This window comes from Pelophylax lessonae (genome assembly GCF_965119305.1).
Source record: "Pelophylax lessonae genome assembly, chromosome: 8".
NCBI classification, from domain to species: Eukaryota; Metazoa; Chordata; class Amphibia; order Anura; family Ranidae; genus Pelophylax; species Pelophylax lessonae.
The window spans coordinates 131,454,056-131,469,538 of NC_138775.1; the positions used below are offsets into that span (position 1 = coordinate 131,454,056).

A 15,483-nucleotide genomic window follows, 5' to 3' on the forward strand; every position below is an offset into this window, starting at 1 on the left:
TCCAGAGTGTGCTGAGTGAGCTGAGGGGATCCGGTGTGCTGAGAGCCTGCAGAGAGAGAGAGAGGGGTCCAGTACCAGGAAAGCCTACACAGGTCGTGAGTACTGAGGATTGCCCCTGGGGGTCTGCCTGAAGCTCCGGAAGAGGTTCTGGGATCCAGTGCCAGCTAGTTGTAAAGGGGGTACCTAGGTTGAGGACTTTGAAGCTACAGAGGGGGTCAGTGGACCCTGAAGAGTTCCAAGTAAAGGGGGCACCTGCAGTTGGGCCCTAAACTGCACAGAGTGTGTCAGTTGCAAGCACAGCTATACAGAGTTCTACTTCATACTACCTCAAGCTGGTTTAAAGCGGGGGACAGTATTCAGTGACTTCTACAGCACAACAGTGTCAGGAGTTCTACAATTCTCAGTCCTGGATCTTCTGGACTAATAGTCGAGGATTCAGCACTTCTGTGTTCTACAGGATATTCACAGCGTTAGTGAGTGTTGGCTGACGTCAAGGAAGCGTCAACGGGCATTTTTCAGGAGTAAAGTCAAACATGTAATGAGTTCAAGTCTCAAGGAGTATCCCACTCATTCCCTTCTCCCATTCCCTTTAAATCAAATAAAAATCACAAACAAAGATGCCGGAGTTGTCGCTGCTTCAGTTATCACACCCAGGGTCACAGCTCACATGGGCTAGAGAGAGTACCGGTACTAATGGCAGACCCACATCAAGCCACAGGCCTGGAAACCTTTCAACACTTGTATAACCAAATACTGTATGCACACACTTCTTGCACTACAAATCTCATCTTTCTTAATCCTTTTACTTGCTAACACAATGTACCATGCTAACAGTCTTAGTTCCAATGGCCACCCCATTTCCTCACATTGCACATATCTAGGCTGATAAACAGGTGCAGTTTATAAAATTTGAATATCATCAAAAAGTTAATTTCAGTAATTCAATTAAAAATAAAGAAGTGTATATATATATATATATATATATATATATATATATATATATATATATATATATATATATATATATATATATATATATATATATATATATATATATACACACACACACACACACGTTACTCACAAAGTGTTATATTTTAAGCATTCCTTTTAATTTTGATGAATATGGCTTTACAGCTAGTGAAAACCCAAAATTCAGTATCTCAGAAAATGTAAATATTACATAAGACCAATAAAAAAAAAAAAAAAAAAAAAAGGAGGGAATTTTTAATACAGAAATGTTGGCTTACTGAAAAGTATATCCATGTGCAGCATAGTATGCACTCAATACTTGGTCGTGGGCTATTTTGCATGAACTACTAAATCAATGAGGTGTGGCATGGAGGAAAACAGCCTGTAGCACTGCTGAGGTGTTATGGAAGCCCAGGTTGCTTTGATAGCATCCTTCAGCTCATCTGCATTGTTAGGTCTGGTGTCTCTCATCTTCCTCTTGACAATACCCCACATATTCTCTGTGGGGTTTAGGTCAGGTGAGTTTTCTGGCCAATCAAACTCAGTGAAACCAGGTTTATTTTTTTATTGGTCCTCTGTAATATTCTAATTTTCTGAGATACTGAATTTTGGATTTTCACTAGCTGTAGGCCATAACCATCAAAATTAAAATAAATAAATTATTGAAATTGTGTGTAATGCATCTATATAAAATATAGGAGTTTCACTTTTTTAATTGAATTACTGAAATAAATTAACTTTTTAAAGATATTCTAATTTTAGGAGATGCACCTGTATGTCTTTCTCTCTACTAATGCCAAACATTACTGTCCAAATCTTTCCATCCCAACATTTCCGAGATGCACCCCCTCCTTGACCAAAGACATTAGAAAACCCCTAATTCACTCCCTGTTTATCTCGCCCCTCAAATACTGCAAATCCCTCCTCGTTGGCTTTGCTTTACATAGGCTATCCCTCCTTCAGTCCATCATGAATGCAGCTGCCAGGCTCATCCACCTTACCAACCACTCTGTCTGTTACTCCTCTCTATTAATCCCTCCACTAGCTGCCACTAACCCAACTAATTAAATTACTAACAGCAACTTACAAAGCCATTTACAACTCTGCCCCCAGCTAAATCACTAGTCTAGTCTCAAAATACCAACCTAATTGTTCTCTTCATTCCTCCCAAGACCTCCTACTCTCTAGCTCCCGCGTTACCTCCTCCCATGCTTGCCTCCACGACTTTTTCCTAGCCTCTACTATCCTATTGAATGCTCTACCCAAACCTGTCCGACTATATCCCAATCTGTTTGCTTTTAGATCATCCCTGCAAACCATTCTCTTCAGAGAAGTCTATTCTGCCCCCGCCTAACAACTGTACTTATATTCTTTCCATCAGATCATCCCCCACGGCTATTACCTTCAGTATCACTTGACCCACCCAGATTGTAAGCTCTAACCAGCAGGGCCTTATGTTGTAAAGCGCTGCGCAAACTGTTGGCTTTCTATAAATCCTGTATTATAATAATAATAAAATTAGCAATCATTTTTTTACTATAGTAGCTAGACAATCAAAGGTGGTTGGAAAATGTTTCTCAGATTACCGAAATTCTACTTGTAAATGTGGTTTTCATTCAGGGAAAAAAAATAAAAAAAAAAAAACTTATTGTAATGTGCATGTGCACCCCAAAAATCAAACGTAGAATTCAAAACATTGGCATAGAAATTGAACAAACTTTTTCAGTGTTTTTATACAAAAATTGTTGCGTCTATAATAGTCGTATTGAATATTCTGGCTATTTTTCTGAATTTCCATAAGACCCAAATTCCACTGGCATATGGCCAGCTGTAGTCCAGATAATCCACTGAATTCTTTTTTTATTACATCTTTAGAGACAACCCTCATTTTAACCTTTAAAAATGTACAGAATTTAAACAGTATAGACAAAAGAGGCTAGATTATAGATAGAAACAACAGCATACAATTCTGCACATATTATAAATATTTTTTTTCTTAAAGTTTGCTTACCAGGCTCATAACCCACGTTGAGATACCAACTATGTTGTTGACTAGTCAGTGGACAAGGAATTAGAAAAGCACAAACAAGAACCATTATCATAGAGATGACAACTGTCAGAATGAAGACTGTAGTCCGCACATAAGACACCAATGAGGATGTTGCCTTAAGCTGTGGTTCCAGTCCACCTGTAGCAGCTAACCCCTCTTGTTTATTATCTACTTGTCGTTGCTGAACTCGCTTTGAAATTCTTTCAACATCAGAATCAGGTTCATTTGTGGTATGTTGGGTGCCTTTTCCATTCTGAAGTCCGTTGTGCTGGATGTTAATGACAAGGTCATCCTCGCTCTCATCACTGTCTGCCTGTGTAAGAGGGTCATATTCCCGGAGGTCATGGGACTTTTTTCCTATAGGAAGAAAAATAATTTGTTTTAACAAACTATACAATAACATATGCCAAATGTATTTTACAAAATCATTTAACATATCATGTTGCCTTTATAAAAAATAGTCCCCTACTGTTTATTGGCACCTCTATGACTCAGTCAAGCAAAATCAGGAAAAACTAAAAGCTTGAAGTGATAGTAAAAGTGAACTACTTTTAAAAAACTGGATTTTTGACTTACCATAAAATACTTTTCTCTTTAGCTCGTTGACAGACGCAGGACTCATATCTTGATATCCGTAGGGTTATACTGCCCCCTACAGGAGTAGGACACTAGGCAGAAAAAAAGTTCTGGCTACGCCTATGGGCAGTCCCAGGGGGTATACCCTCTCACTTCCTGCTATAGGATGTCAGTTTTGTATCAAAGCAGTGTCAGAGAAATCATACCAACCCAACTCAAACATAGAGGGGCGGGTACTGTGTCTGTCAATGAGCTTAAGAGAAAAGGATTTTATGGTAAGTCAAAAATCCAGTTTTCTCTGTCGCTCATTGACAGACGCAGGACTCATATCTTGATATCCGTAGGGACGTCCCAAAGCAGTGCCATAAATGAGGGGTGGGATAACAGAAGAAAACATCCCATGAGTCCAAAAACATAGCCAACCAGGAAACACAGGACTCATCGGAACAAAAAGACCCACCTGAAAACCAAAAACAGAACCCCCGAGGTACACCAAGGGTCCCCTCAAACAGCAGCCTGCAAAACCTTGTGGCCAAAAGAGGCATTCGTAGATGCCAGCCCACAACCGCATAAAACATTGTAAAAGGTAGGAACAGACGACCAGGTAGCCACCTTGCAAACCTGAAGCACAGGCACCTGATGGCGGAAAACCCAGGAAGCACTAAGTGCCCAAGTAGAGTGCGCCTTAACAGGGAAAGGAGGAACCTGACCGTTAATCGAACAAGCCTGCACCACTGTCTGCCTGATCCATCCGGAGAAAGTCGCAGCAGATGCAGGCAACCCCTTCCTAGGGCCATCCGTGATCACAAAGAGCGAATCCAACTGACGAAAAAGAGTCAGCAGTGGCCAGGTACACCCTGAGTGCCCGAACCATATCCAAGGTGTGCAAATTCCTTAGGATGGCTGGGCTAAGGACACAGGGAAGTCAACACAATATCCTCATTTAAGTGAAAACGGAGACCACCTTAGGAAAGAAGGACGGATTCGGACGAAGAACCACTTAATCCCCATGAACCACCAGATAGGGGGAACAAAAGGTCAGTTCCGACACCCTGCGTGCAGAAGTAATAGCCACCAAAAAGGCCATCTTCTGGGATAAGGTAGGCAGGGGAATCTCCCTAGGGAGGTTTCTGGAGAACCGACAACAGCAAACTAAAGGTCCCAGGGAGGTAAGGAAGAGCGCACCGGAGGAACCAGGTGCCGCACCCCCTGGATGAAAGTTCGCACCAGGGAATGGGTGGCCAGTGGCCTCTGGGTGAAAATCGCTAAGGCCGAGACCTGACCCTTGATAGTACTCAAAGCCAGCTTCTGCTCAACCCCCCCCCCCCCCCCCCCGTTGAAGGAAGGTCAAGACCCGAGCCACCGAGTAAGAACGTGGATGAACCCCGAGGTACTCACACCACGCAATAGAAGACTTCCATGCACGATGAGAGAGCATTCTAGAAGTCGCTTTCCGCACTGTAAGCAGGGTAGGCATAACTGAAGCAGACAATCTCTTGTCCTTCAGCACCTGGCTCTCAACAGCCTAGCCGTCAATCCAGCGACCATAAAGCAGGATGGAAGATCGGCCAGAGACAGCAGATCCTCCCTGAGAGGAAGCCTCCAAGGAGCGTCTGCGACCAGCCTGACCAAATCGACGTACCAGGCGCGACGAGGCCAGTCCGGGGCCACAAGAATGACTGGAATTCCTTCCACCTCTATCCTGTGAAGAAGCCTCAGGCCGCAACTTGAGAGGAGGAAAGGCATACAGCAGCTGATACTGCCCCCACGGGCCACCAGCGCGTCTGTGGCGTCTGCCAGAGGATCTCGGGAGCGGGCTACAAACCTCTGCACCCTCCTGTTGTGCCGGGACGCCAACAGATCCACATCCGGGGTGCCCCAACGAAGGCACAACTGGTGAAACACCCCCTTGATTGAAGGTCTGTCGGCTGAGAAAAAATCTGCCTGCCAATTTTCCATGCCTGAAATGTGAACAGCGGAGAGAGCTGGAACAAGTGTTCCACCAAACGAGGATGCCGGCCACTTCCAAGGCCGCAAGTACACCCTTGGTACCTCCTTGGTGAGTGACATAAGCCACAGCCGTGGCATTGTCCGACTGAACCTGCACTGGACAGCCCCGAAGATGCTTGGTCCATTGAACCAGGCAAAACCGGATCGCTCTCAGTCCCAATACAGTTATCGGCAACCTGGATGCTTCCAGGGACCAGATAACCTGCCGAGAAGCCATCCCCGGATAGACTGGCATCCGTGTGACAATCGTTCATTAGATCGGAAGAAAGGATTTCCCTCAACTGAGCAACGGAGACTGAAGCCACCATAGCAGGGACCCCCTGGTCCACTCACTCAGCGGGAACTGATTGTCCAGAGAATCGGGATTCCTGTTCCATGTGAGAATATCTCCTTTTGGAGGGTCCTCGTATGAAACCGAGCAAAAGGAACCGCCTCAAAAGACGCCACCATCAGTCCCAGAATGCTCCAGCAGGTCCGAAAGGCCGATCATTTGGTGGACAGCAAATTTTCTGGAGTTTTCCGCAGGAAGAAACACCTTGGCCAAGGACTCGGCCAAAGCCAGGCCCAGATAGTCCCGGCTCCTGGAGGGGACCAGGGACGACGTCAGCAGGCACACAAGCCACCTGAACTCTTCCAGAGAGGTCATGGTGATCTCCAAATTCGCCATCAGAACCTGCGAAGACTCCGCACGGAGGAGGAGGTCATCCAGGTAGCCCAGGACCGATATCCCCCATTGCCGCAAAAGCGCCAGAATCGGAGCCAAAACCTTTGAGAAGACCCAGGGAGCAGAGGCGAGACCAAAGGGTAACGCCACAAACAGATAATGGTCCTCACCCACTGCAAAGTGCAGAAAACTGTGTCCTGCGCAAATGGGAATGTGAAGGTAGGCACATTTGATGTCAATGGAGGCCAAAAAGTCCCCAGCTGCAGGGAGGCCACCATTTCTGGGCACCGTGAACAGATGTGAGTAAAAACCCAGAAAAACTTTCGCTAGTTGTACCCAGTCCTGTACAGCCCCCAACAGAGCCCGTAAGCAATCCGGGGACAGCCTCACAATGGAAGGGAATAACCTCACCGGTTGAACCGATTGAAACTCGATCTTGTACCCCGACCGCATGACCTGGTGACCCATTAGTCTTGAATCCTGGAGAGCCATGGATCTGAGAGCCGGCAAGACGTCCCCCCCCCCACCCCTGACATGGGTGGGGGCGCACCCTCATGCCGAAGCGGACTCGTCTCCAGGGTTGGAGGAACTCGATTTCCGGTTACCAAACGAGGGTCACTTGGAACCCCCCGAGGGGGCCCGAAAGGGCTTCGCCTTGTCGACTGCTCCAGAGGAACGAAAAAACAGCTCGGGAGCTGAAATAGAGGGTCCCCGTCTGCGACGAGGGTCCTTACCCTTGGTAGCCTGTGGGAGAAAGGTGCTCTTGCCCCCAGCGAGACCTTTGATAATATCATCCAGGGTAACACCAAACAGGTGATCCAGCCTGATCCGCCGACCAGCACTACAGCCACAGCATGCGCCGGAGGACCACTGCCGAAATGACAAACGCCCCAGCATTGGAGCAGTATCCAGTGTGGCGTCGCAAACAAATTGCAGCCCCTGTACCATCATGTCCAGTAACTCTGACATGGCAGGGGGGGGGGGGGGTTTCTCCCCTCCAGGTCACGGCGTAGGAACCTGGTCCATTCCGTTAATGTTTGCGAAACCAAGGCAATGGTAAGCACTGGTCTGAAAGGCAGACCATGCCAGGGAGAACATAGTGCAAGACACAGACTACCCAAAGGACAGTAAGCGGCACCGTTCACTTTTTTAATGAGGGACTCCTCAAATGGATAGCGCCTCAGCCAGGCATGCAGGACAAGGAAAAAACCTTTGTCACCCTGGAGGGCTTGCGAGTGCCAACGGCAGCCTGCGTATAACAGTCGCAGCCGCGTCCTCCAGCTTTAGGGTATCCCCGACAGACACAATCAGCGCGTCCACCAGCGCCTCATCTTGCTCGACAGCGGAGGCAGAAAGGTCATCCTCACTATCAGAGGAGACGGGGTGCAAGACAGCAGCCCCAGAGGGGGACTGGTTCAGATTCAGAATCTGAGGCAGCAGACGAGGCAGGGGTAGGCAGACGTCGTCGTTTAGCACCGCGCCGCTGAAAGGCCACCCCCACCCGGGACACAAATGACTCCAGGACCACCGAAAGTGCATCAATAGTGAGCTGGGAACCAGAGGGCCCTGCGGCCACCACGAGGGGATCAGATGGAGACACATGATCAGCAGGGTCCATGGGATACCAAAGGAACCCGTTAGCAAAATTTGAAAAAAACGGAAAAAAATATGTAATTTTTATATTAAAAAAAAAAAAAAAAAGTCTCCCAGCGCTACAGCACCCCCCAGTGGCCAGGCAGCATGCCAAGAAACCCCTGCAGAGAGGGAGAAAAAGACCCCCAAAGGCTCACCACCCACAGGAAGATGCACCAGAAGTCCCAGGATGACTCAGCAGCGCTTGTCCTCACAAAAGGAAGGCCTGCAGAGTGATGCCCGGGTCTAGGGAGGGGCTCCACCCCCTCACACACCTCCAGGAACTCCCACAGAAGCCCAGCTCTGAGGAAAAAAATTAGCTGGGTGTACCAAGTTGGCCACCGACATGTGAAGCACTTGGAGGCTACAAGAAAATGGCGGCCCCGCGTGGCAGCGGCGGTAAAGGGGGCCCCCGGGGACCCCCCTCCTGACTGACAGATGATCGACCGGCAGATGGGCCCTGGGGAGTCAGGTAGGAACCTTCCCTGCACAACAGCCGTCCGCACCGGCGGGACCCCCCACCCCCTCAGCGGCCTGCATGCAGATCCAGCCTCCCCACATATCCCCAGTAGCGACAGAGACCCCCCCAGGAGGGGGGAAAGGGGGAGGAAGTGGGCACCATAGGTGGGGGGGTGCACAGTGGAACAGAGGGGAACCCGGAAAATTGGGGGTCTGACCGTCCCAGGGAGGGACCCGCGCCCACCCCAAAACCCGACATGAGGAAAAGGGGGAACATTTACTCACCACACTGGAACAGGCGGGCGCCAACTCCTGACAGAAACCCCTCGCCGCCGTAGTGTGGGGGGGGGGGGGTGTCGGCCATTAGGAACGCTCGGTCGCAGACTGGTCGTATGCGACTTGGCGAGACGTTTAACTCGCGGGCTAGTCCCCGTCCAGGGCCTGTCCCCGTCCAGGGCCTGCACGCGCTCGTAGGCCGGCTGGGGTGACCACTGGATCTCAACATCCAGCCCGTCGCCCAGATCGGCATAATTGCTTGTAGATCTCACAGGAACAATCCAGAGAAAAAAACTAGCTAAAAAAGAAAATCTAAAAAAGCTTGCCAGGACCAGAGATCCCAGCAAGGAACTTAGGTCCTTACTACTGACTAGGCAGAAAAAAACTGACATCCTATAGCAGGAAGTGAGAGGGTATACCACCTGGGAATGCCCATAGGAGTAGCCAGAACTTTTTTTCTGCCTAGTGTCCTACTCCTGTAGGGGGCAGTATAACCCTACGGATATCACGATATGAGTCCTGCGTCTGTCAATGAGCGACAGAGAAACAAACATTCTCTTCCCCCTCCTCCCCCTACCCTGTATAAAAAAAAAAAAAAAAAAAAAAAACATCCGTTTACTTTCCTTTTTTTTTTTTTTTTTTTTTTATAAACTGGTCCCGTCACTTGATCCTGCAGCTCTGGCTTCCCAGTGCAAGGAAGCATTCAACAATGGCTGTTAATTCCCAAAACCAGGACATCACCTATTGACTCTATTGGACCAGCCATGGTCTGAGATTCCTCTTCTCCCCTGCAGCAACCACTCACTGACACAGGGGAGCCAGAGCTGCTGAATGACATGACCGGACTAAAAATAGACAAGAACACACTTTTTTTTTTCTTACATTTTAAGTAAATCTTAACCCAAACACTTTAACCATATATGATTTTACAGATGTTTTTCTCATATTTCCCCCTTTCAATAAAATCATTCCCGAGTTGGACTACAAACACAAGCTGTGCACACACATTCTACTGTAGTCACTGCATAAAACAGTGATGCTCAGATGCCACTTAAGCGTGCAACTGACCACAAAAAACCCCCATAAAAGGTAGCTACAAGATGTACATAACGCTGGTAAAGAAAACACGAACTAAGAATGGGGAATACTGGGATTTTATTATTAGTAACAGCAACAAACATTCTGTTTTACATAAAGTGGAACTCTAGGCCCCTTTCACATGGGGCGGATTGGTATGGATGGATTTCTCTAGCTCAGTGGGGGATCGTTCCATTGATCCCCGATGAGCAGGCGGATGACAGGTCCGTCTCTGCTCACTGTGCATAAATGTCACCTATGAGGAAGGACTTTAGGGACTGTTGCCTTGCTTAGAAACCACCACAATGCTCACATGTACAAGGCCTTATACAACTTTTTTTGGAATGGAATTGAGGTTGTAACACTGGGTGAAATCTAGAGGAAAACAAAGCAACGAATTGCAAATATCATACACCGTTATTTTAGGCTAATAGAAAACATCAAAATGTTCAAACTGAGAAAATGTATCATTTTAAGAAAAAAAAAAATATTGAAGAAAAAAGAAAAAAAAAAAAAAAATCAAGAAATTGATGGCAGCAACATCTCAAAAAAGCTGACTGCTCAACAGTCCTAGATCTTCTTTGCCACATTTTTCATTGAAATATTTCATGTACATGCAAGTTAATTTGATGTATTTCAAGTACACCACATTTTTTCGTCCACTGCCCAAAAACTATGACAAAAATCAATTCCGTTTTCTTTAACGAATTAAACAAAATGAAAATGTGAAGCAGGGACATTTACCCTTTGTAAACTTCTGGTTTCCATGGAGCTCCATCTGCTTCCGCTCCTAGCAAGCAAGCAAGCGAGTCAAGTTCGAAGCGTGCTTCACTTAGCAGCAGTTGCAGCACAGTGCCTCAGACGGCCGTCCAGAGCAGCACTGTGCATTGCAGGCCTCCCAACAAGAGTCCCACTCTTGACTCACAGCGATGACCATCCAGAAAAGAGAGCACTGCGAGTGTGTACATTAAAAATACAGGCCTCCCCTCAGACCACTGTGTGCATTACAGGCCTCCTCTGACCACCGGGATCCAGAGCACTGTGCAGCATTACAGGCCAACCTTTTAGACCTGAGACCACCATTCAGCAATGTTCAGCATTACAGGCCTCTCAGAGTCAGACCACCATCCCAGAGCCCTTTGCATTACAGGCCTCCCTTCAGACCACCATCTAGAGCACTGTGCATTACAGGCCTCTCAAACCACTGTCCTAGAGCACTGTGTGCATTGCAGGCCTCCCTTCAGACCACCATCTAGAGCACTGTGCATTACAGGCCTCTCAAACCACTGTCCCAGAGCACAGTGTGCATTACAGGCCTCCTCAGACCAACATCCAGAGCACTGTGCAACAATACAGCCACCGTCCATCCAGAGAAGAGCACTGTGAAGCATTTCAGGCCTCCACAGACCACCATCCAGAGCAATGTGTGCATTACAGGCCTCCTCAGATACAGTCCAGAGCACTGCTTGCATTACAGGCCTCCCCAGACCACCATGCAGAGCACTATGCAGCATTATAGGCCTCCTCAGACCACCATCCAGAGTGGCTAAATCTGTTTTATTTCATTTCATAATATAAAAGAAAGAGAAAAATATCCAATGGGCATGCTATACAATCCTTTACATATTTAGTAGTTTCCCTCTTTCTTGGTTTGCGCAAAAGTTATCTTGTCTAAAAACTGGAGGAAAGATTTAGGTCATTTTTATTTATTTATTTTACTAGTAATGGCGGCAATCCGCAATTTTTAGTGGGACTGTGACATTGTGGCGGACAGATCGGACCACTAACTGACATTTTTGACACTTTTGGGGGACCAGTGACATTACTACAGTAAATAAATAAAAATATGCAGTTACTGTAATAATGACATTGGCAGGGGAGGGGTTAACCTAGTGGTGATTAAAGGGTTAAGTGTGAGCCTAGGGGAGTATTTACTAACTGTATGGGGGATAGGCTTATGAAATGATCATAGAGACCTGTGATCCTATATAACAGGATCACAGGCGCTCTGTGATCATTTCAGAGAGAACGGTCAGCTCTGTTTTACAACAGCTGACCGTCATCCTCTCTCAGAGGGGAGCAATCGAGGGAGCCCGGCAGCAAGCGTGGCCACCGGCCCCATGCTTCGGCATCCCCGCTGCCTATTGGGAGCAGGAGCATGCCAGCGGCGCGCGCTAGCCTCCCAGCACCACACACGCGACCGACGTAGAGCTACAACGGTTCACGCAGGAGAGGCAGCATGCTGCAGTAAATCTGCAGTGGGCGGTCTTAAAGGTGTTAATATTGTTTTGTATCTCCCACTAATAATCCTTGATTTTTTTACACTCTTACCAGATGTGCGTCATGGTACCCTTCTGATTGCAGCCTCTCCAACAAATTGTGGGGAGTTGCTTTGTTGGTATTTTTGGGCTTTCACAGGGGTTATATACCATCTTACTAGGCATTTGTAGTTTATTTCTATTGTGTTTATGTTAGTCGCGTGACCATATACCCTCTCTCAAGACTTTAGCTACCTGTTCTTCTAATTTTATGTCCAACTCCTCTTCCCATTTTCTAATGAATGTAGGCATTTCCAGCAACTCCAACTCCGTGAGTGCTCTATAAACCTGAGATGTTCCATGTTTCACTATTGTCTGTGCATTACATAACCATTCTATTGAATTTAAGTTTGCTTCCGTTCTAATTGGTTGTGGTAGAGACACCACAAAGTTTTTTTAGCTGCAAATACCTCCATTCACTTAATTTTGTGAATTCACCTATGTGTTTTAACTCTTGAAATGGGCGTATTTTCCCTTTAAACACAATATCTTTTAAATTGTGTATTACCTAACCAATCTCCAAACAATGTGCTATTTCCAGGTAAAAATAAATAAATAAATACATTTTTATATCCATTTTGCTCGTCTATAAATAAGATTCCAGACTTTAAAAACATTTCTAGTCAAAATGTGTGTGCCTGCATCCAATGTTCTGTATTTTTTGCGGTATACATATACATATGGTCCATTTTATCATACATGTTAGAATAACTGCATTAAAATATCTTTTTATATCCGATGGGATTACCCCTAGTGCTTTGTCTCAGCTCAACACCGCAAAACTGTATTCTTGGCCTCTTATTTTGCCAAATAGATCTAAGAATCATTGTTTTTTTAGGTTTTAAGTTTGAGTTTGTTCAAACTTTAACACCATAAATAATAACACATTAGATTTTTTTTTAGATATAATGGAGTATATAATGTGTTTGGAAATTCTAAAGAAATGCCTAAATAATGCATTACAAATGTAACTAAACACATTTGATTTTAGTTACCGTATTTATCGGCGTATAAAACGCGCCGGCGTAGAACACACACCTAAATTTTAGGGCAGAAATTTCAGAAAAAAAGCTGAAATTTAAAATAAATAGCTTTGAACTCCGAGCATTTTTTTTTTTTAATTAAATGCAGTCTTACCAGTGCCCACGAATGCAGCCTCATCAATGCAGTGTCCTTAAATGCAGCCTCGCCAGTGCAGTGCCCATACATGCAGCCTCGCCAGTGCAGTGCCCATACATGCAGCCTCGCCAGTGCCCATACATGCAGCCTCGCCAGCGCCAGTGCCCATACATGCAGCCTCGCCAGCACCAATGCCCATAATTGCAGCCTCACCAGCACCAGTGCCCATACATGCAGCCTCGCCAGTGCCCATACATGCAGCTTTGCCAGTGCCCATACATGCAGCCTCGCCAGCGCCAGTGCCACTATACAAATCACTTGTCCAGAAAGCAGCGCCGAGAGTTAGAAGGGGGCAGGCGGCGCTGAGGAAAAGGAATGACACGCTGTCATGGGAAGTCCCGGCGCCTGTAATTGATGTCGGCATAGGAGGCGGGACTTCCGATGACAGCGCGTCCTCCCTTCTCCTCGGTGCCGCCCACCCCCTTCTAACTCTCGGCGCTGCTAGTGCTTTCTGGACTTTTTTTTTTTTCTTATATCGGCGTATAACATGCACTGCTTCTTTTTTCTCCATTTTTAGGAGGAAAAAGTGTGTGTTAAACACCGATAAATACGGTATATATAAAATTTTATTCAACTAAAATGTACTCAGGTCCCTCCTCACTCCATTTATGCAGGTTTCCCCAAGGTGTTGTCGCAGCCCTCACAAATCCATCCAACCACTGTTTTCTTCTTGTGTATTTGCCTATATGACCTAGGTTATGTACTGATTCATATCTTACCGATCCCCGCTCTCCCTCCCCATCCCACTTTGCTCCCCCCCATATTTCAGTTGTTATTCACTTACTCTCTATGTTACTGCGACTGTTTATCTATCTATGCAATGATATCTAGCTTGTATAGTTGTATTTATCACCTTGTTTTGTTCACTTTTTACTTCAACTAAATCTACTTAAAAAAAAAAAAAAATGTACTGGAGGTTTTAGTTTTCATCTGCAAACAATTGCAGATGAAATATTGTTTTAGTCAAAAGACTAACTAAAACGAAATCAAATGCTGATGCCAAAATAAACACTGGAAGCCATGGTGTTGTCTTAGATGTAGTATGCAGTTTAGCATTGTCCTGCTGAAATATGCACAGCCTTCCCTGGGGGAAAAAAGGGTTATCTTGATGGGAACACGTGCTCTAAAATCTGGATAAATCTTTTAGCATTAATGGTGCCTTTCCACATGTGCAATCTGCCCATTCCATACGCACGAATACACCCCCATAACATCAGAGATTCAGGCTTTTTAAGTGCTGATAACAGTCCACAGGATGTGGTGCCCATGGTTGCCAAAAAGAAAGTCACATTTAGAAATATCTGACCAGAGAAAATGTCTCCAGTTTGCAACAGGCCATTTTAAATGAGCACTGGCCAAGAGAAAACAGCAGCATTTTGGGATCAGGTTCAGATATGGCTTGTTCTTTGCATGATAGAGAGTTTTGGATGTCATGCCAAACTGTTCATGACAGTGATTTTTGAAAGTATTCCTGAGCCCATGCAGTGATGTCCATCACAGAATCATGCCTATTTTTAATGTAGTGCCATCTGAGGGCCAGAAGATCACAGGCATCCTAATGTTGTGTTTCAGCCTTGTCCCTTGTGCACAGAGATTTCTCCAGACTCTCAGAAACTTTTGATATATACTGTAGAGGATGATTTTTAAAAGTCTTTGCAATATTACATTGAGGAACATTATTGTAAAATGGTAATTTTTAGACACAGCTTTTCACAGATTCGTGAACCTCTGTCCATCCCTACTTCTGTGACACTGGCTCTCTAACAACCTTCTTTTACCCAATATTGGTACCGACCTGTTGCCAATTAAACAAATTAGTTCCAAAATGTTCTTCCAGCTAATCCTTGCTACAGGTTTTCCCCGAAAGTAAGCCCTACCCCGAAAATAAGTCCTATCTCCATTATCTGGGGGGGGGGGGGGGGGCTGTAATACAAGCCCTACCCCCAAAATAAGCCCTAGCTTAGTGTATGAAAAATCCTAGGATGCACTTTATTAGCGTTTTAAATAATGTCCAATGTGTTTTTGTAATATAATACTGTGAAATACCTTCCCTGCATCGCCGCTCAGTTCTCAGCAGATTCCCTGCTGTCTTTCTCCTCTCATACCGTAGCTGTCAGAGGGGGATCTCAGCCCCTCCCCTCTACAGTGTACACAGAAGCAGTTCGATTAGAATTGTGGGAAATACCTTCGGTACATCAGCGCTTCCGTAACCCCCAGCTGTCGGCCAGGGAAAAGAGGACAGCAGAGCGGCATATCAGCTAAACCTATTC

At 45.9% G+C, this 15,483-nt stretch overlaps 1 protein-coding gene across 1 annotated transcript in view; it reads right to left on the bottom strand.

Annotated features, from left to right (window-relative positions):
- FAM234B (family with sequence similarity 234 member B) overlaps positions 1-15,483 on the bottom strand; it is a 151,014-nt gene that overhangs the window by 91,334 nt on the left and 44,197 nt on the right. The window contains exon 2 of the mRNA XM_082265796.1: positions 2,984-3,379. Coding sequence (XP_082121922.1) covers positions 2,984-3,379 — 396 coding nt within the window. The remainder of the gene's footprint in view (positions 1-2,983; positions 3,380-15,483) is intronic.